This window comes from Dasypus novemcinctus, chromosome 3 (assembly GCF_030445035.2).
Source record: "Dasypus novemcinctus isolate mDasNov1 chromosome 3, mDasNov1.1.hap2, whole genome shotgun sequence".
Classification (NCBI taxonomy): Eukaryota; Metazoa; Chordata; class Mammalia; order Cingulata; family Dasypodidae; genus Dasypus; species Dasypus novemcinctus.
In genome coordinates this window covers 110,766,081-110,789,112 of record NC_080675.1, presented here as the reverse complement: position 1 = coordinate 110,789,112, position 23,032 = coordinate 110,766,081, and the positions used below count along the sequence as shown (strand labels likewise).

The 23,032-nt window shown below is 39.0% G+C and overlaps 1 protein-coding gene across 2 annotated transcripts in view; it reads left to right on the top strand.

Moving 5' to 3' along the window:
• FSIP1 (fibrous sheath interacting protein 1) overlaps positions 1-23,032 on the top strand; it is a 254,123-nt gene that overhangs the window by 69,300 nt on the left and 161,791 nt on the right. For both annotated transcript variants that reach the window (XM_058293896.2, XM_071214103.1), the window contains 3 exons: positions 11,173-11,271; positions 14,573-14,697; positions 19,342-19,452. In XM_058293896.2, coding sequence (XP_058149879.1) covers positions 11,173-11,271; positions 14,573-14,697; positions 19,342-19,452 — 335 coding nt within the window. The remainder of the gene's footprint in view (positions 1-11,172; positions 11,272-14,572; positions 14,698-19,341; positions 19,453-23,032) is intronic.

The window sequence follows — 23,032 nt, the reverse complement described above, 5'->3', positions numbered from 1 at the left end:
AAGTTTCATCCATGTCTTTTTGTGGTTTGATAGCTCATATCTTTTTATTGTTGAATAATATTTCATTTACAGATGTTTCACAGTTTGTTTATACATTTCCCTATTGAAGGACATATTGGTTGCTTCCAGTTTGGGGTAATTATGAGTAAAGCTGCTATAAACATTTGTGTTCAGGTTTTTGTGTGGACATAAGGTTTCAAAGTGTTTGGTTAAATTCTTACAAGTATGATTGCTAGATTGTATGGTAAGCCTATGTTTAGCTTTGTAAGAAACTACTAAGCTGTTTTCCAAAATGTCTATACCATTTGCATTTTCCCATCAGCACTGAATGAAAGTTTGTGTTGCTCAGTATCTTCACATCTTGACCAGTAGTTGGTATTGTCAGATTTTTTATGTTAGATATTCTAATAGGTGCGTAGCGGTATCTTATTATTGTATTAATTTGCATTTCCCTAATGAAAATTATACTGAGCATTTTTCATATGCTTATTTGCCTCCTGAATATTTCTTTGGTAAGGTGTTCAGAATTTAACCAATTTTAGTTTTTTTTTTATCTTATTGTTGAGATTTAAGAGTCCTCTGTGTGTGTGTGTGTGTGTGTATATATATATATATATATTTTTTTTTTTTTTTTAGAGATTTATTTATTTATTCATTTCTATACCCTTCTCCCCCACCCTGCCCTGGTTGTCTGTTCTCTGTGTCTATTTGCTGTGTCTTCTTTGTCCGCTTCTGTTGTCAGCAGCATGGGAATCTGTGTTTCTGGGAATCTGTGTTTCTTTTTGTTGCCGTCATCTTGTTGTGTCAGCTCTCTGTGTGGGTGGCACCATTCTTAGGCAGGCTGCACTTTGCACCATTCTTAGGCAGGCTGCACTTTCTTTTGCGCTGGGCGGCTCTCCTTACGGAGTGCATTCCTTGTGCGTGGGGCTCCCCGATGCGGGGGTCATCCCTGAGTGGTACAGCACTCCTTGCCCACATCAGCACTCCTTGCGCGCATCAGCACTGCACATGGGCCAGCTCCACATGGGTCAAGGAGGCCCAGGGTTTGAACCGCGGACCTCCCATGTGGTAGACGGATGCCCTAACCACTGGGCCAAGTCTGTTTCCCCCTTTGTATATTTTGGATATAAGTCCTTTATCAGATACGTGCTTTGCAAATAATTTCTTCCAGTCTATGGCTTGTCTTTTCATTCTTTTGACGTAGAGAAGTTTTTTTTTTTTAATTTTAAAATTTTTATTTGTCTTTTTTTAAAAAATATATAGATCACAAAAAACGTTACATTAAAAAATATACGAGTTTCCTATATACCACTCACCCTCCCCCCACTCCTCCCATATAAACAATCTCTTTCATCATTGTGGCACATTCATTGCATTTGGTGAATACATTTTTGAGCACTGGTATACCGCATGAATTATAGTTTACATTGCAGTTTACACTCTCCCCCTAGTCCATTCAGTGGGTTATGACAGGATACATAATGTCCTGCATCTGTCCCTTCAATATCATTTAGGACAACTCCAAGTCCCGAAAATGCCCCTACATCACATCTCTTCTTCCCTTTCCCTGCCATCAGCAACTACCGTGGCCACTGTCTCCACATCAATGATACAATTTCTTCCATTGCTAGAGTCACAATAGTTCTATAGTAGAATACAAGTAAGTCCACTCTAATCCATATATTTTTTTAAAAGATTTTCATTTTATTCTTTTAGTTTATTTCTCTTCCCTTTCCCCCCCACCCCACCTGTCTGTTCTCTGTGTCCATTTGCTGTGTGTTCTTCTGTGCCTGATTGTTTCTTGTCAGTGGTACTGGGAATCTGTGTCGCTTTTTTCGTTGCATCATCTTGCTGTGTCAGCTCTCTGTGTGTGCGGTGCCACTCCTGGGCAGGCTGCGCTTTTTCATGTGGAACAGCTCTCCTTACGGGGTGCACTCATTACGCATGGGGCTCCCCTACGTGGGGGACACCCCTGCTTGGCACAGCTCTCCTTGCACACATCAGCACTGCACATTGGCCAGCTCACCACATGGGTCAGAAGGCCCTGGGTTTGAACCCAATGGATAGAGGCGGACACTCTATCCACTGAGACAAATCCGCTTCCCTCTAATCCATATTTTATTCCGCTATCCTGTGGACCCTGGAATGATGATGTCCACTCCACCTCTAATTGAGAGGGGGCTTAGATCCCACATGGCTGATCTATGTGATTCTCCTGCTTGCAGTTGTAGACACTCTCAGTTCCCTGGTGTGGTTGTTGACCATCTTCATCTCCCTGTTAGCTGACCTGGGTAATTCCAATGAACCAGACAATAGGTGTTGCAACTCTGCTGAGGCTCAGGGCACAGCTGGCACATGGCCAGTCCAGATTTCTCCTGAGGGCTATGGAGACACACCAGTTATATAGTCATGGCAGATGTCTCTGGAGTTCAGTGCCTTGCCACTGGGCCCTACTTTGGAATTTGTGCTCCTGAGAGTGATGGAGTTGGACTCAGATGTGACCTTTCTAATTATGCCTCTTCTGTCACTTTAACTCAACCTGTGGTTTGCACTGGGGTTGGTGTATACTGAGGAGACATAGAGAAGTTTACTTTTAAAAAGTCTAACATCAATTTTTCTTTCAGGGATATTGCTTTTGGTGTTATATTTAAAAATTTATCACCAAACCCAAGGTTGCATAGTATTTCTCCTTAGTTTTGTGTTTTACATTTTAGCCTTGTGATACATTAAAAAAAAAAAAAAGATTTATTTTTTTACATATTTATTCCACCACCCCCCTGCTTGCAGCTTGCTTGCTTTCTGTTCTCTGTATCCATTTGCTGTGCATTCTTCTGTGTCTGCTTGTCTCCCTTTGTTGCATCATCTTGCTGCACCTGCTCTCCACAGGCATGGGCTGTCAGCTCTACATGGGCACGGGCCAGCCTGACTTCACAAGGAGGCCTTGGGACGTGAACCTAGGACCTCCCATATGGTAGACTGGAGCCCAGTGGATTGAGCCACAGCTGTTTCCCGGCTTGCGATACATTTTGAGTTTATTTTTGTGTAAAGCTTAAGGTCTGTGTCTAGGATCATTTTCTTTGTATATGGGAATCCAGTCATTCCAGCATCATTTGTTGAAAAGACTATTCTTTCTGTATTGAATTACCTTTGCAATTTATTAAACATCACTATTTTTGTGTGGGTCTATTTCTGGTCTCTCTATTCTTTTTCATTTGTCTTTGTCTATACTTTACCAATCCCATACGTCTTTTTAAAAAAATCTTTAATTTATCCATTGTTTTGCACTCGTTGTCTGCTCTATGTGTCTGTTTGCTGTGTGCTCTCTGTGTCTGCTCTTATTCTCTTTAGGAGGCATAGGGAACTGAACCTGGAACCTCCCATATGGAAGAGAGGTGCTCAGTCGCTTGAGCCACCTCAGCAACTTGCTTTGTTGTGTATCTCATTGTCTTTTCTCTTTGTCACTTTGTTGTATCATCTTGTTGCATCAGCTAGCCATGCCTACCCATTGCGCCAGCTCGCTATCTTGTTTTCTCCAGGAGGTACCGGACACCGAACCCAGGACCTCCCATGTGGTAGGTAGAGCTCAACTGCCTGAGCCACATCCACTTCCCTCCCATGCTATCTTGATTGCTGTAGCTTTATAGTGTTTACTTTTTCTTTTAAAAATTAGACTTGTGGATTTTTTTTATGCTTTCAAAGACCAGTTTTGAATTTCCTTGCTAACTAGCTTTTATCTTTATTTCTTTTCTGACCTTGTTTTGTTATTGTTTTCTCTAGCTTTTTGAGTTGAGTTAGTTCTCATTTTTTTTCTCTTAAAATTATGATAAAAGCATCATTGCTATGAATTTGTTTCTGAATACAGCTTTATCTCTATACTACATTTTTATTATTGTGTAAAGTTGTGTTTTTATTTCCCCACTTATTTAATAGTTATTTAGAAAATGGTGGTGCCTTTCTCTAGTTTTCCAGAATTTTTCATAAGCTCCATATTTTAAAAATTAATATAGAATTTTACTATAGTGTGGTCATTGTTTTGATATTTTGAATTTATTGAATTTTTTTGATAGTCTAGTAGAGTGGTTCTCCAATTGTATGAGACATCAAATATATGCTGTCTTGGTTGGCATAATGAAGTGCAATGAAGGGAGGCTGGGTAGGCTAAAGGTCATGAATTGCATAAGAAAATCCCACAAAAAGAATTGTTTTGCCTCAAATAGGATTCGTGCCCCAAGGAGAAACATTGGCCTAATAGATGATTAACTTTTGTGTGTTCTATGGATACTTGAAAAGAAGGGCTGTTTCTTTTTGTGGAGTACAAAATTTGAAATATAAAAATGTCCTAATGTCTTTTTAACCTGTATTCATCTTAGAGAGTTCTGTTAAGATCTCCAGTGTAACTGTACTTTCATCAGTTTCTGAAAACTGATTGATTTCATTGGTATGATACAAAATGCATGTTCTTTATGAAACCAGAGGAGAAAACTATGAGGAAAGAATATACTAAGATAAAGACAAGGGAATGATATAAAGAAGGACCTGGGAGTGGATGTGGCTCAGGCAGTTGAGTGCTTGCCTCCACATTGGAGGTCCTGGGTTTATGCCTCCCAAAGAAGACAAACAAATAATGAGCAGACGTCAAGCAAAAAAAAAACCCAAAACAAAACCAAAACAATGAGCAGACAGCATCAAAAACAATGAGCAAGACAATAAGCAAACAATCAGTAGACAATGAGCAAAAACAAATGAGCAAGGAGTGAATGTGGCCCAAGCAGTTGAGTGCCTGCCTCCCACATGGGAGGACCCAGGTTTGGTCCCTGGTGCCTCCTAAAGGAAAAAAACCAAACAGCAAGCAGACAATGAGTGCAAACAAGGGGCAAAAACAATGAGCAAACAGTTGGGGGAGCCATTTCGGGGAGGGGCAGTAGCAATTAAAAAGAAAAAAAGAAGGAACTGAGTATAATAAGGAAAGATTTCAAGAAAAAAATGCATTTATTGCAATAAAGAGCATAATCAAGGCTGCAGCAAAATCAAGATAGTGAGGGATGTTGCAGACTATGAAGGGATAAGTAGAGGAGGAAATGATGAAATAAATGATGATAAGTGCAGAGGCAGGGAATAGGAGTCTCTGAAGATTATAGGAGTCTTGGAGAAAGAAATCTGTACAACTGATACAGAAACAAAAATCAAAGGAAACATTTATGATCTAAAAATATTGTGAAGCAATTTAATGAAGGGAGATAGGAAGGAACAGAAAAACCATTTAGACCCTGAAGACATACATGTAAAGCAATGAGCATACATTTTTAAACTAGCCTATTAAAAGGCACACTCTTACACTGCTTTCCTTGTAATCCCTCTTTAGTTCACCCAGCTCCCTGCTCTTTGCCCCTATATTTTTATAGTCTCATCCTCTTGTCTTTTTATGTTAGTTGGCTCTCTCCTTGTGACTTTCTCCTCCAGTTTCATATGTCATGTGTTTTGATATACAGAGAATGGCACAGAGTTTTCAGAAATTTCATGATTTTTTTATAGTAAATATTTTCAGAAGTTTGCTCTTTCACTGATTGCCAGGACTGTTTCCTTTACAATTGTGACAGTTTGAAGCTTTTTGTGGAACCCAGAAAAGATCATGTTCTTAAAGCTAATCCATTCCTGTGGATGTGGTATCCTTTTGTTGGATTGGATTCATTTGGGGGCCTTTGACTGGAGTACTTTAGTGAGGTGTGATGCAAGGTGGGTTTTGGTCCTTTTGCTGGAATCCTTTATAAACGGAGAGAGAGAAAGCTGCATATACAGAGACACAGAAAAAAGCAGCAGAGACAGAGAAACCCCAAAAGGCTGAGAGAGAGGTCCTGGAGGCCAGAGGCCAGAATCAGCAGAGCACAGAGGCTTGGAAAGAGGCCCCCAAGAAGCTGAAAGAAAAGAGGCCTGGAGGAGAGGGGAGGAGCCGTAAGCCTGATTGCCTACAGCTGAGCTCAGGGAGAAGGTAATCTTGGAAGAGAAGGCAGAGACCCAAACCAGAGAGCCACCAATGTGTCTTGCTATGTGGCAGGTGTCCAAGATCCCCAGCAGCCAGCCTTCAGTGAGACAACATCTTTGATGATGCCTTAATTTGGACATTTTCAGTCTCAGAACTGTATGCTTTTTAAAAAAATTTATTTATTTATTTCTCTCCCCTCCCCCCCCCCCACCCCGGTTGTCTGTTCTCTGTGTCTATTTGCTGCGTCTTTTTCTTTGTCCGCTTCTGTTGTCAGCGGCACGAGAATCTGTGTCTCTTTTTGTTGCGTCATCTTGTTGTGTCACCTCTCCGTGTGAGTGGCGCCATTCTTAGGCAAGCTGCACTTTCTCTCGTGCCGGGCAGCTCTCCTTATGGGGCGCACTCCTTGCGCGTGGGGCTCCCCTATGCGGGGGACACTCCTGTGTGGCAGGGCACTCCTTGTGTGCATCAGCACTGCGCATGGGCCAGCTCCATACAGGTCAAGGAAGCCTGGGGTTTGAACTGTGGACCTCCCATGTGGCAGACGGACGCCCTAACCACTGGGCCAAGTACGCCACCAGAACTGTATGCTTTTAACCTCATAAATTCCTGTTATAAAAGCCAACCCATTTCTGGTATATTGCTCCAAGCAACAATATTTTCCTTTTTTTTCCCTTTTTTTCTCATCCTTAAATCATGTGAAATCCACCCACATCTGCAATTTGCCAACAGAGTGAAAGGATGCATTTACCTTGTATTCGCTCATTCTACCTAGCTGCTGGTAAAATTGTGTTTTTAAATCTCTGGGTGCAGGGGGGTTTCTCTGCCTATCTGTCACTCCAGTTTCAAGGGTCTGATGGCATGCACTCACTGAGGCACTCTGCTATACTGGTTGGGTTTTTGATACTCAGAATTGATGTGGTTCTGCGAACAAGCATAAGCCCTAGTTTGCAGGCTCTTAATGTCTTGTCTTGGTCCCTCCTTGAAGATTTGTTTGCAGGGGCTACATCTCTCTTTGCACTATCTGCCTGTATTCTGTCCAGCTGTTTTCTGAAAGTTGTAGCCTCTGAATAGATACAGAAAGAGGTATGGTAGAAGTCAGGTAGGAGCACTTGGAATGCTTCAAGAAACAGTGCTGATGCTCAAGGGGCTGGGAGTTCTGGTTGGTCTCTGTGAAGGTTAGGCTAATGTGTCAACTTACCAGGTAATGGTGCCCAGTTGTTTGGTGAAGCAAGCACTGGGCTAATTGTAATGCGAGGGCATTTCATGGACTTTAATCATCAGTGAGTTGATTGCATATATTGTTGATTATAACTACAGTCAACTTAGGAGACTGTCTCATCCAGTCAGTTTTAGGCTCTCTACTTCAGGTAGCCAGCATCTCTTGGGGAACTCATTGAGGACCTTCATTGGAGTCCCTGCCTTGCAGCCTACCCTACAGAATTTGGACTTATACATCTCCATGGTTGCGTGAGGCAATTCTATAAAATCTCATACTATTTATAGATATCTCCTGTCAGTTGTTTCCCTGGAGAACCTTGGCTAATACAGTTTCTTCCTTTCATCTTTGAGTCAAAGGCCAGGAAGTGGTGGGCTGCCTTCCTCCTAGACCCAGATTGACCTTGCTTTAGTGAGCAACACTTTGTTGGTCATTGGTTGCTTTTCTTTGTGCATGTCTATCTTTTGTGTTAGTGGTAATTTTTCCCATATTCTGGCAGTAGATATCTGTGTAGTGGGTTTAAAAATCATATACTATAATTCAGATATTCAGAAATGAACTCAACTTACTGATGAACCCCATTTCTGCTCTGTAGAGGGTAAAAAATATTCAAGGAAGTCAGTTCTAGTTTAAAACACTGTATCTTTCAGATAAGCTCAGTTTCTTTTAGGTAAATGTTTAGTTTTTTCAGGTTTCTTCTGATACATTCTCTCTTCTTCCCCTTCCCTTTCCTCAGGATGGTATCTGAACTCAAGGAGGCTTATCTAGTGTCATGGCACACAGAGGCACTGTCTTCTGGTCCTTGCTCTTCCCTCACAGGTGTCCCTTTCTTGGTTGTAAGCTGGCCTGGGCATCCGCTAACTTGGTCCCTTTTAGCTTTTTGGCATTTGCCAGCAAATGCTGCTGCTACTCTCTGGTTTTGAGGCATTGCTTCTATACCCCCTCAGCACATCCCAGGCTTCTTCTAATTCAAAGGGGCATGCAGGAACTGCCGGATCCCCTCCATGCACAGGGCAGCCATGGGAATTACATGTGTGTGTGTGAGTGCATGCATGTGTGTGATTATTTTAGGATCTGTCTCCTCCAAATGCTACACTGCCATTGCTGCTCTCCTGTGTCCTGCTATCCCAGCTAGGTGTGGGGTGCCCTGTGTAGTCTCCTCCCAGAGTTCCAGGGGTGACATGGGGCAGGCCCCACTCTGCCCTGGGTCCCCCGTCCTCTCTGGTATGCTCTATTCAACTCCAGGATTTCAGCCCCAAGGGGAGGGGTGCCAGGGAGGAGCCTTACACTGTCTGCTGTAAATCATCTCCTTTGATACTCTTTTAGGTCCTTCCCCCTTTCATGGGGGGTGGGGGGGGGTGGCACTTTTTATTTCTTCCCTAGGTGACAGGAAACTACTTAAATCACATTCTGCAATCTTCCTTTCATGGCTCTTATTACAGACTGTCCTCAGTTTGTATTTTGTCTCATACACTACAAAACATTTTTTCCTATAAATGTTCCTCAGGTAGTGAGAAGATGAATTAAAACATTTTTTTTTGTTTTAAGTTAAATTTTAAGTTAAAATTTCCTTTTAAAATGTTTACTTTGACATAATTTCCAGACTTAAAGAAAAGCTTCAAAAAAAGTACAGAGTTCTTGAATACCCAGATCCCCCAAATGTTAACATTTTACCATTTTGACTTTATCTTTCTGTCTGTCTCCCTCTCTTTCTACACACACACACACACACACACAGGAACACACATAAACCAGGTATTTAACATTGATACTATTATCCAGTCTACAGGCTTTATTCAGATTTTGCCACTTGTACTATTAATGTCCTTTAGAGCAAAAAATAAAAAATAAAATTCTGAATCATGTGGTGCATTTAGTTGTCATGTGTCTTTAGTCTTTCTTTGTGTTTTATGACATCAGCATTTTGAAGACTGCAGGTTTGTTATTTTATAGAATGACCCCCCAAATTGGGGTTATCTTTTAGATTCAGATTGTACTTTCTTTGTAGGAATACTACAGAAGTGATATTGTGTCCTTGTGAGTGCCTCATATCTGGAAGGAAGCACATGACGCCAGTTTGTCCCCTACTGGTGATGTTAAGTTTGATCACTTGGTTAAGATGGCGGCTGCTAGGTTTTGCCAGTGTAAAGTTATTATTTTTCCTTTTATAATTAATAAATTATCTTGTGGGGAGATACTTTGAGGCTATTGATTCTGTTATTTCTCAAATGTTTACCCACTAGTTTTATCATTCTTTGATGATTATCATACTTGAATCAGTTGTAGTTATGATAGTAACCAAATGGTAATTTTTGAATTCTCTCATTTCTCCAACATTATTTAGTGTTTTTGTTCATTTGTTTTTTGTTTTTTGTTTTTACTGTAGGAAGAGCTTCCTAAAAGAAGACTTTTGGAATTCAGAAATGCTTTAGTTTTCAAAGCCTTAAGCCTTGGAATTGTGAATGCTTGGCTTTCAAAACTGTGGTCTTTGGAACTCAGATCTGAGCTATGATGATGTGTTTGTTCTAGGCTGTTTTCACTTTCTGCACAAGGCACTGAATACCACTAAGCTGATGGGAGAGGAGCCACAGGAGTCACAAGAATAACGTTCAGGCTAGGAAAAGCCCCTAGCTTAAAATCTCCAAATATTACATTGCTGTAATAGAATACAGCATTGTCAGTTTTCCTTCTTTTTTTAAATTTTTCATCTTTCTACATGTTTTAGTATAAAATTGAGAGAAATTGTTATTGAAAGGAATTATGGGATTGAAAATATATTATCACTTTAACTACATCATGTAACTTAAACCAATAATAAAATGTTGCCCAATTGCTGACTTGCTGAGCTGGCTTTAATGAATATATGAGACTCCTAGGTAATTAGTGGTCGTATAAAAAAAATTAAAGTTTGAAAAGAGCTTTAAATCTTTTGCTCTTTTGAGCTGAACACCTCCATTCTTACAGATTTGCTTGATTAACTGAGCAGGGATGATAAAAAATTAAGTTTTTAATACCAATCTGGATGATGCTATATTATTATACATTCCAAATTAAGGTTTTGGAATTGATAAATTTGTTTTTAATGCCAGAAGTCTTACATTTTTAATTTGGTGAGGTTTGTATGTTGGGGTGAATGTATCCTATGCCTCCTTCCTTGTGTTATCTGAGAGTGGGTGCTTGATCCAGGTTTGTTTTCAGAGGTAGGTCATAGATCATCTAACACCTTTAAGACTCATCATATTTTCCTGAAACAAAACATTTTGGTGCCACAACCTGGTAGACTCTCTCCTGTATAAATTGAGGGCTTTTTTAAAAAGGTAATTATATTAGCAGTTTCTTGCAAATATACAGTGTTTACGCTAGGTAATAGGAACTACAAAAATAAATTGCACTGAAGCAAAAAAATTGAAAACCACCATGATTTCCTTTCTTTGTGGAAAACAGCCCAAGAGAATAAATCCTAAAAGACGCATGTTAGGTTGTACTGCTAGGAATCTCCCAAATTATCTTTTTCAAACACATGCTTTCATTTTAATGACTGATCATATATTTGAAATCTGACAGTGTTCACCATTGGGATCTGAAATAGAAAAGAAAAACACAATTACAGGTACTCAGTATGCGTGTTCTATGTCTTATGAACATTGGGATTTGGGCACAGTATCTCTGGAGACTCAACGTGATACTTTAGTATACCTTGTGATCTTCTTTGCAGTTAAATTCTAGGTAACTACAGTTTGACTGTCTTGACTTTTCTTTGTTTCAGTGGCTCATGTGTATAACAATAATTGTCATTTCTATTCTGAAGTGACATTGTCTTACTATATATGTTTGTGTGTGTGTGTGTGAAGGGAATTGAGGAATATTGGAGAAAATATTGGATCTGATTGCTCTTTTTTTATGACTCCTTGTATAGACAATTCCTTATTTATCTTATTTATGTGTATTGAACAAGTGGTTTTTAAAAAATCAACAGATCCTTCTCGCTATGAGAATGAAGAAACCTTTTATCCAGTGTTTCACACTCAAGTTCCTCCAGAAGACTATGAAAACCATATAAAGAATGCCAATCAAGGTATATTTTAATTTGTGTGAGTATATATATTCTTACAACAAAATATTAACTGTATACAAACAATACTTACACATGAAATTATTTGGTGTCATTTAATCCAGAGGTGGGTGGAAGTGTAGGGTTCTAGATGAAACAAGATTGGCCAAGAGTTGATTGTTGCTAAAGCTCATTATTAGGGGTTCATTTTTTAAAAAAATTATTTTATTTACTTTCTATTTTTTAAATTTTATTCATTTTGTAAAAATATTACATTCAAAATATATGAGGTCCCATTCAACCCCACCACCCCCACCCCACCATTCCCCCCCCAGCAACACTCACTCCCTTCATCATGACACATCCATTGCATTTGGTAAGTACATCTCTGGGCATCTCTGCACCTCATGGTCAATGGTCCACATCATAGCCCATACTCTCCCACGTTCCATCCAGTGGGCCCTGGGAGGATTTACAATGACCAGTGATTGTCCCTGAAGCACCATCCAGGGCAACTCCAAGTCCCAAAAATGCCTCCACATCTCATCTCTTCCTCCCATTCCCCATACCCATCAGCCACCATGGCCACTTTTCCCACACCAATGCCACGTTTTCTCTGTGGACCTTGGATTGGTTGTGTCCGTTGTACCTCTATGTCAAGAGGAGGCTCAGATTCCACATGGATCCTGGATGCAATCCTCCTGCTTTCAGTTGTAGGTACTCTAGGCTCCATGGTGTGGTGGTAGTCCTTCTTCAACTCCATCTTAGCTGAGTGGGGTAAGTCCAATAAATCAGAGTGTAGGAGCTGAAGTCTGTTGAGGCTCAGGGCCTGGCTATCCTATTGTCAGTCCAGAGATTCAAATCCCCTAAATATATCTTAAACCCCAACACCAACTACAATTCCAGTAAAGTAGCATGAAAGTCTTGTGAAAAGAGATCCCATCAGAGTCCAGTTCCATCACGCAGAAACACCAGCTCCAAAGAAGGGCCATCTGACATGGCAGTGAACCCCATCTGCCATGACCATAGAACCCGTGGGTCTCTTTAGCCCTCAAAGGAACCAATACCTGGGGTTGTATCTACTTTATCTGTCTCTTAGACTCTGCTCAGTTGTGCATAAGGGCAATCCTTCTGACAACCTCCAGACTCTTTTTTAGAGACTTGTAGCCATATAAACTCATTTCTCCTTTCCATTTCCCCCTTACATTAGGTCAAACAGCATTTTAAAGTCATGTTATTATATGTAGACAGGGATATTCTGCTAATCCTCATTGAACCTTTAATTCAAGGTCATTTTCTAGTTGCATCATCAGTTGGTACTTGGTAGTGATCCCTCGGTGCCAGGGAGGCTCATCCCCGGGTGTCATGTCCCACGCTGGGGGGAAGGCATTGCATTTACATGCTGAGTTTGTCTTCGAGACTGGCCACATTTGAGTAACATGAAGGCTGTCAGGAGGAAATTCCTAGGCACAGTGCTGCTCTAGGCCTTGTTCTTATTTCAGGCATATAGGCTCACAAGCATAGTCATTAGTATCATGGTCTCACTGTTGGACATTAGGGGTTCATTATACCATTCTCTCTACTTTTGGATATTTGAAATTTTACATATTAAAGAGTTAAAAACAAACAGACAAACCAAAATGCTGGCCACAAGTAACAGAAACATAGCTTAAGCAGCAATGAAAATATATGGAAAGAATCCTGGTGTAGACAGTTTTCTTTGTTTCCCATGAGCATATGCTTTTATCAGTCATTGAGAAAAGGACTCATTCCAAAATCCTAGAGAATGAAATATTGATCCTGCTGCATGAGGTGTCAACTGGTCCAATCAACTCACATAACCCAGCAAGGGTTGGGGTCACTGTAGGAACATGGCAGCTCCTGCTCTATCACCGCCAGGATGGAGCAGGGAAGAACATTTCTAGAGAGATAATTGTGGCCAGATAATCCCAATGTTTTTCCTCTACAATTTCTTAGCAGTTCATTTTAAAGAAACTTTATTGCAAACATAGACACGGCTGCATTTAATTTGAGTTATTTTAATGTATTGTTTAAGACTATATGAGATTTCAACTGAATGATTAACCCTCATATTTCAACTTAAAAGTCTATATGCAATTTAAATTATGGGGAAAATTATATATTATATATCAAAGGTGGCCACTCACCAACAAAATAATTAATACTTTAACTATTGGTAGTGGATTTAAAGAATAATTATGTGTGGTTGATTAAAAACAAAACCCCATTTATGAAGCACAGATTTATTTGCCTAGAAACAACCTAAATTTGAGGAAAATAATTTTTAACGGTTTTTTAAAAAGAACTTAAATATAGAACTTATTCTTTTTCTAGTTCTTGCTGGTTATTATCATCAAACTTTATTCTTTATTGATTTAAATTTGTACCAAATCTTTGATAATTGGCCATAAATACACCAAAGGACTAGCTCCCTTAATCCTTTTTCCTGAGGTAACTTCTCTTACAAAATAAAGGTAGCTTTAAGTAAACCTTTTCTGGTTTGTGCCACTGCCTGGGCTTTTTTCCCTTGTGGACTTTAACATGGCAATTTATTCCATTTTTCAGAGTAGACTCCATTTGCCATATAAGAGGATTCTTCCTCTATGCAAGTTTTGGAGCTTTAATGAAGGATTTAGATGATCTTGTTTTAAAAGCTTTACACGTGATTAGAGTGAAACAGGATATTTAATAAAGGGATTAAGAGTTCACAAGTATTTTTCTTCCCCTTTATGTGTGCACTCATGGACTGAACATCTCAGAGGTTTACTCAAGCTTCTTATCAAAAGCTGAGAAAAGCTGACAAATTGAGCGAGACTCTAGGGGCTTGTAGAAATGGGATGTAGAATATCCAAGATGCTTATCCCTAGTTCTTGCTTAAAAGACAGGTTTGAACAAAAAGTTTATTGTTCAGAAAGGGTGATGGCAAATTAATAGAATAGCTGGAAACAGCTCCAGTCTTTAGAAAAAGTTTTGTTTCGTATAAAAGCTAAAAAAAGTGTTAAAATCCCCGTAATGTCAAAGAGGTTTCCTCTACATGTATCTTGGAGTTCTTTTCATATTTTCTTAAGGAGTCAACAGCAGGAAGTTTGGTACATGATAACTTGCATAACAAAAATCTTATGAAGACTTCATTGAAAGTTATGGTAGCACATTTATCCTAAGATTAAATCTCTGTATATTAGATTTCTGGATCTGGCATTTGTGTGTTTTACTTCTTATATATTTTAGTATATGCTTAAAATGAATTTTTAGCATAATTTCCAATTATACTTATGAAAAAAACTTTGAGCTTTTTAAATATTAGATATTACCTATGATGTGGAAAGAAACGAGTCATTGATCAAAGCAGAAAAGAAATCTTCCTCAAATTCAGAAAAGATTGATCTCAGGGGTAAACACAACCAGGATTTTATTAAGAGAAACATTGAGGTATGTACTTAGAAATTTAGAAACTAGAATGTGGGACTAAATAATTGTGAAAATCATAATAGTTGTGTTCAGTGTCCTAAAATATTTTTTGACCATAATAAACATAATTGAAACTGAAAGAAAAGTTTTATGAACCAATACTTACCTCTATTAACATTTGATGCATTCTGTTTTCTATTCCATTGTACCTTCCCCTTCCCTCCCTGCCCTTTCCTTCCGATCCCACCCCTTTAAAAAAATGCTGGTTGCAACTCAATACATTTAATTTACTACCCCCAAATGAGTCTGGGACTCCAATTTGAAAAAAAATACTTTTATTTAGTAATAGCTATATTAGTTGGTTAAAGGGGTACTGATGCAAAATACCAGAAATTGGTTGGTTTTATAAAGGGTATTTATTTGGGGTAGGAGCTTAGAGATACCAGGTGATAAAGCATAAGTTACTTCCCTCACCAAAGTATATTTTCATGTGTTGGAGCAAGATGGCTGCCGATGGCTGTGAAGGTTCAGGCTTCCTGGGTTCCTTACTTCTAGGGTCTTTCTTCTCTCTGGGTTCAAGGTTCTTTCCTTCCCAGGGCTTGCTTCTTCCCAGGCTCAGGGTTCCTCTCTTCCTGGGGCTGGCTTCTCTTTCCTCTGTGAGCTTATTTCCTAGGGCTCCAGTTTAAGGCTTCAGCATCAAACTCCAACACCAAAACTCCAACATCAAAACTCCTTACATCAGAAGCTCCAAGTCTGTCCTTTGCTACGCCTTTTATCTGTGAGTCCCCACCCACCAAGGGGTGGGGTACTCAATGCCCTACTGACGAGGCCCAATCAAAGCCCTAATTGTAACTTAATCATGCCCAGGAATAGACCAGATTATAAACATAATCCAATATCTATTTTTGGAATTCATAACTATATCAAACTGCTACAATAACCTTGGATAATGTTCCCCAGATTTTAAATTACATATTAGTAATATTGGTTTATTGAAGTAATGAGACCAATTTTAGAACTGGTACATTTAGAGATTTGAATGGAAAATGTGATGACCTTCTGCCAAGCAGTGTATGAACAACCTTCCACTAGACACAACCTATTATGACTTGATCTATCTTTGTGCTGGCCTATTGTGTGTTGATTTATTGGTTAATGTTTCAAAAATAGGGTATCCCCTATAACCAAGTTCTTGAGAAACTCTTTCCAACACTGACGTAGCCAGCAGTTCTACCATAGACTTCCTCATTTCTCCCTTTTATCAACAATAACTGAATCTTTATTTAAACTCCTGGTGTGATATTCTTGAAATTTTAAGTTTCATTTAGTGGATATGCCACATAGGAAGTGGCAAGAAGATTTTCTTTTTTTTAAACTTATCTTGAAATACTTTCAAACTTATTGGACAGTAAAAAAATAATACAGGATTCCTATATACAGAATTCCAACACACCCTGGCCCCCTGCCCTGAGATACATAGATACATGAATTTTAACATTTACTGCTTTTTCTGTATAATCCCTTCCCTCCTTCCTTCCCCTCCCTCCCTTCCTTCTTGTATTTCTCTCTTTCATTCATCTATCTATCTATCTATCTATCTATCTATCTATCTATCTATCTATCTATCTATCTATCTATCATCTATCTCTATCTGTCTTCTGAATATTTACATGGAGGCGATATATATATCATGCTTTCTGAACACTTTCTACTGCCATATGTTTCCTAAGAACATGGATATTTACCTATATGAATTAAGTGCAGTTTTCAAGTTCAAGAAATTTAACATTGATATAAGTTACAGTCAATATTACAATTATTTCACATGCCCCAATAATGCCCCTTCGAGCCTTTTCTTTTCCTTGCTATATCCCATCTCGAATCATGTATTACATTTAATTGTTATTGTCTCTTTAGGTACCCTTCCTCCATCCTTCTCACCTTCCCTCTCTCCCTTCCCTCCCTTCCTTTCTTGTGGGAACATATGTACAAGACAAACTTTCCTGTTTCAGTCACTCCCAAGCATGCCATTCAATGGGATTAATCACATTCATAATATTGCAGAATCCTACCATCTTCATTGCTAAAATTTTCCTGTCTCCCAAAACATTATGCATTATGCATTAAGTTCCATTTCCCCTGCACCACACCACTGGCAACCTGTATTCTGATTTCTGTCAACTTGAGCTGCACATTGTCTGATATTTTCTTTGTAGTTACCATGGAGCTTAAATTTAACATCCTATTTATAATGATCTATTTGGTATACCAACTAGATTGATACCAGCTTAACTTCAATAGTATACATAAACTATCTCCCTATCCCCCTCCATTCCTCCATCTTTATGTAGTTTTTTGTCACAAATTACATGTCTCTACATTATGAGGCCCAAACCACTGATTTATCATTACATTTTATGCATTTGCCTTTTAGATATCATGGGAAGTAAAAAGTAGAGTTACAAATCAAACATACAATGGTGCTGGCATTTATGTTAATATTTACTCATGTTGTTATCCTCACCAGAGATCTTTATTTCTTCATGAGGTTTCAATCTATTGCCTATTGTCCTTTCCTTTCAACCTGCAGAATTCCGTTCAGCATTTCTCGTAGGGCCAATCTAGTAGTGACATGCTCTCTCAGCTTTTGTTTATCTGGGAATGTCTTACTCTTTCTCCCTTATTTTTGAAATACAGTTTTGTCAAATATAGAATTCTTTGTGGACATTTTTTTTGCTTTTAGTACTTTAAATATCTCACCCCACTGTCCTCATCCCACTGTGGTTTCCTGTGAGAAATTGACACTTAATCTTATTGAGACTACCTTGTATTGTGACATGTTACTTCTCTTTCTTGGATTTCAGAATTCTCTCTATCTTTGGCATTCAACAGTTTGATAATATGTAGCAATGTAGGTCTATTTGGGTTTGCTTGTTTGGAGCTCATTGAATATCTTGGCTGTGTATATTCACATCTCATTAAATTTGGAAGTTTTCAGCCATTATTTCTTTGAATATTTTCCTTTTCCCTTTCTTTATTTTTTCACCTTCTTTGACTCCCATAATGTATTTATTGGTGTGCTTGATCATGTCTCACAGGTTCCTCAGGCTCTGTTCACTTATTCTTCATTCTTTCTTTTTTCTGCTTCTCAGACTGGTTGATTTCAACGGTTTTATCTGCAACTTAGTTGATTCTTTCTTCTGCCAGCTCCAACATGTTGTTGAACTACTCTAGGGGATTTAAAATTTCTGTTACTGTCATCTTCAGCTCTCTTTGGTTCCTTTGAAAATTTCCATCTCTCTGTTGATATTCTCCTTTTGTTAGTCTGTTATTTTCCTGATTTTCTTTAGTTCTTTGCCTGTGTTTTCCTTTATATCTTTGATCCTATTTAGGACCATTTTTAAAAAGTCTATGTCTGGTATATCCCAGGTCTGGTCTTCTTTATTGATAGTTTCTAATGTTTTAAAAAAATCCTGTTTCTTTGTGTGTTTTGCAACCTGCTTTTGAAACCTGGAAATTTTGATATTTTAGGGTGATATCATTGAAATTTAGACTTTGAGGTGTCTGTTTCTTAAACTGGTATCCAGCTAGTGTTATGAAAGAGCTTTCCTTGACTTGAATGCCAGGAACTAAGAAAAACCAAAAAAGAAAAAAAAACCCAAAACACACTTTTCTAGTCTGCAGTTTGAACTGTGCAAGTACTCTCCTTCTGGGTTTATCTATGTAATGAGTTCAGACAGTAGCTGCAGGGCAAAGCATAGAGGCCTCCCAGATCCTTTCTGCACATGTGTCTTGCCTTTGGCTTGCATATGTGGCCATAGGAATTTCCCTGTTTATGCCATTATGAATGTCTCCTCTTCCCTAAGATACAGCTTCCTCATGGTCTGGGCATGTACTGTGTGTCCTACAGTCAGCAGTCCCTTGCCCCAGGCAGCATAACTTGACTGCTTTCCCACAGCATTCTATAGGAGGGCTCAGTGAGTTGCCTTCTATATGCAGGGCACTTTCTGAGATGGTGAGTCCTTCAGGCTACCACCAGAAGATGAGGCCAGACATACATGCTCCCAGTATGTGCATAAGAGTTTCTCTGCTTCCTCTGGAACTGTGTCCTGGGAGCCACACTGAGAGCACACAGGCTGGCTCTGCACTGAGCCTGTGAGGGATGGGGAAGGGGCCAGCCAGGGTGGCATGAGTTCCTACCACTTTTTCCTTTTTCTTGGTTTGGTGCTTGCCTTGTTACTACAGTTCTTTAACTGTTTTCTGAAGTTTTGATAAAGATGTTTCTGCCAGTTCTTGGTTGTTTAAAGCTTCTGTGGGGGATGGAACTCTGAAGCATTTCAGTCTGCCATCTTGATCTAGGAAATATGTTTGTATAGTGATATATATTACACAGAGTGGTTCATCCAGTGCCTATGCTTTATTATTTTTAAATAAAATGATTGTTGAAATGGTGAATATGACAGTCTGCTTATAATCTTTGCTTAAAGAACACACCTATATCAAAAATTTGGTGTAAAATAAAATTACCTAGCATACTTAAAATGCCTAATCTCACAAAATTTACCTTAGTATATCTGCATTGTAGAAATCTTAAGTCCCATTTTTATTTTCTTGAGCTATACCTTACTTTTATTATTTAATGTCTTCCATCAATACCTTCTGTAGTTGGTCAAGGATTCAGGAAATCCAGTGTTTATGATTGATAAAGAGAAGAAAAGGCTGGTTGAACTTTTGAAGGACTTAGATGATGGAGACTCTGGGCTTTCCAGTTCCGAGGTATGTAGACGCTGATATTCTATGATTCTACCCTTTCTAATTGTCATTCTGAAAATCACATTACTGGCTGATTAGCACAATTTCCAAGATTAGGAGAAAAGATTCTCTGACTTAAAAAAGTCCTGTTTTACAAATTGATTTTTTTTGTGACTTTCTTGGCCAATTTATCCTTGACTCTATAATCATGTTTTTATGCCTGTGATGTGATAAGTTTAGCCACTGAAGACATATGGATGTGTTCCTCTTCATCTTTTTATTTTGGCCATTTCTTGTTATCCTTAAACTGGTTTTGTGGTATTGCAGTGTAGTAGTCCTCATTCATCCCAAAGAACACCATCCTGCTCCTGCCAGTTGCCCACTTCCCCCTTGAGCATCCAGTCCCTCAAGAGTCTAGGGGAAGTGGGGGCTGAATCTAAGAGGCAAGCAGCCTGTAACCCAGGGACCAAAGGCAGGTATTTCTAGGGCTCAGGCAGGTCACCTATGGCATGCTGTGGCCCGGTATTTGCACTCGTTTGCATATTACACTAAAATTGTAGCAATAGTTTCTATTTGCACAAAGAAATACACTCTTTGGCTTTCCATTGAAGCACTTAGCCCTGTTGTTTCATTTTTATTCCTTATATATAACATAGACATGAGAAAACATAGTGAATGCTGCTGGCATCATGCCCAGATTCCCTGTTCCTGGCACCTATCTGTGCCTTTATTTCCCATCCCTTGCCTAAGGGATGCACAGTTGCCTTCTTCCTGTGAATTGCCCTCAGCCAAATGGGAGCTGAATGACCTAGCAGGTTCCCCCTTCTCCACCCTAGGCCCCTCACCTCAAGGTGGGATTAACTGTGTGGTGCAGTTTGTTCTCTAGAGATTCCCCAGGGATCAGACTGAAACTGGTGATCAGCTGGGATCACATGCTTGCTTGGCTTTGTTCCCTCAGCCTGCTTCCTTTGCACCCTCTCACCCTGAAGTACTCCTCCAATAAACCACCTGAACGAGAAACCCTCTCTCACACTCCACATCTAGGTAACCCAGCCCAAGACACAGGTTCACCAGATAGTTTTGGCTGTAGGTACAAGAACACCGCATACACAGTGATGAATTGGCCAGTGGGAGAGTCCAGTGGGAGCCAACACTTACTTACCATCAGCTGCTGCCCAGGGCTGCCATGATTTTTCAGTTTTTGAAGAGATGTTGGAAACTTAGATTTTTATGTGAAACATTCCCATCTTTAACTGTTGACAACTAATTCTATGAAAAAAAAAAGGTCTCGAGGGCAAACAAAATACCCACCACAAACAAAAGCACATCTTCAAAACACCACAGTTTATAACCACTAAATAGTCTTTTTTGAGGTGGTAAGGGCCAGTGGTGGCTGCATGGAGAAATGGACCATGGCAGTGCTCTGTCTGAGCTTGCAGGCTTGCCTCCTAATCCAGTGGGCAGCCAGGGTGCTTCCTATAGCATTTGGTGTATTTTGTTAATAGGAACAAAGGGTGGGCAAGGCAAACTGCTAAAAACCCACACAATCCTAAGATATTTTAATTTTATTGATTTACGGTAATTTGTTTATTTGCTAAAGGTAAGGTAATAGTAAGAATTAAGGGACCTGGGTTTTGTTATTAATTGTGAAATTGGGCAAGCATGGTAGATCTCCCTTACATATTCTAGGAATGCTTAAATGACAAATTTTTATTTTTAACATTGCCTCTTAACAGATTATTTTTCTTAGTATTTCTGTGGAATATTTTGTTCCTCTCTTTATTTTAAACTCATTTAGCTTTAGGTAGCCCTTTACAAATCCATATAGTGGGATTTTTATTGTTGCCATTCTGTATTTATCTTTGTTTCTTTATCTTTTGTAATTATTTTCTTTTTCTTTATATTTTAATGAGGATATTTAATTTATTCATATTTCCATGACCACTGATAATTTTGGATGTTTTCCTGACATATTTTATGTATATATATATTTTAAAGATTTATTTGTTTATTTCCCTCCCTCCCCCTCCTCCCACCCTGCTGTTTTTGCTGTCTATGTTGTCTTCTTTTCTCATTTTCTCTTCTCTAGGATTCATTGGGATTTGATCCTGGAGACCTCTGATAGGGAGAGAGGTTCCCTGTCAATTGTACCACCTCAGTTCCTGGTTTCTGTTGCACTTCACCTTGACTCTCCCCTTGTCTGTTTTTTGATACATCATCATCTTGCTATGTGACTCACTTGCGCGGGAACTGGCTCACCATGCAGGCACTTGTGTGGGCATTGGCTTACCACTCAGATACTCGCGTGGGCACTGGCTTGCTGCTCAGGCACACTTTCTCTTCTTCTTTTTCACCAGAAGGCTCCAAGGATTGAACCCAGGTCCTCCCAAATGGTAGGTGGAAGCTCTTTCACTTGAGCCATATCCGCTTCCCTTTTTATTATATATATTATATATTTTTTTTCTTCATCTCATTCCCCTTCTCTGAATTTTGCTGAGTTGGTCAAGTTTCCTGATTGTTTTTTCCTCCAGTGGTTTGGAAATTCGATATCTTGTTTCTGATTTGATATTGTATACCCTCAAATTCTTAAAAAAAAAACAACACCTTTAAATGTCTATTTTCTTTTCAGCTTTTATAAGTAGTCTCTAAAATCTCATATCTTATCAAGACAGGATATTTGGTAATACTTCTTTCTTCCCCTTTCCTCAACTCTAGAATGTTTTTAAATCATCTCAAATTTTAGTTCCAGAACATTATAGAATTTTACCTTTGAAAACAATATGCCTCTTATATTTTAGGAATCTCTTTGAATAGTAACCAAAATTTTGAAGCCACATTATTAACTGTTTATTTGGACTTAACTATTTATTTGTGCAAGTTGTTTTTCTTAATATTTTTTCTTGGATTTCTTGAAAAACATATTTCTAAGAAATATGGTGTGTGGATAAGTTTTGAGTGTTTGCATATCTAAAAATGTATTTATTTTTCCCTCATGTGAATGATAACTGCCAATGCTGAATTTTTACTGTTGCTGCTGTCACCATTAATCATTTCTTCACCTTCTCTGTGTCTTTGCTTCTCTCCTTCAAGATCCAGAGTTCTGAATGTTTGTTTCTGATTGGTTAAATCTAGACCATTTGCTTGCCCTCTTGATGCCAGTGGGTAGGGAGAGAGAGTTTGGTGGGGACCTGTCCCCTCCTGAGATTTACACAATGTTGGGTTTCACTGCAACAGGAAGGGATTTAGGGTGCTGGGATCAGGGAGAGACAAATATAAACGTCTTTTGCCTGCATTTCTGGCTATATATTAGGAATTGATTCTTGGTATTGGCATCATGAAATGAAAATTTATGAAATTCTTAAGCTTACTTGCCCTCTTCTTACCCCTTTATTCTTAATGTTTCCATGGTTTTTCTGTCCTCTTCTCTTACTACATTCTCTTCTGTGTGACCTCATTCATTCCCATGGTCACAGGGTTTGAACCACTACATATATGTGGATGCGTTAAAAATACTTATTTCCAACCTAGGTCCCTATCTTGAAGTTCAGATATATTTAATTACCTGATTTGTGGGTATCTTATGACATCTGTGAATATTGGAAGG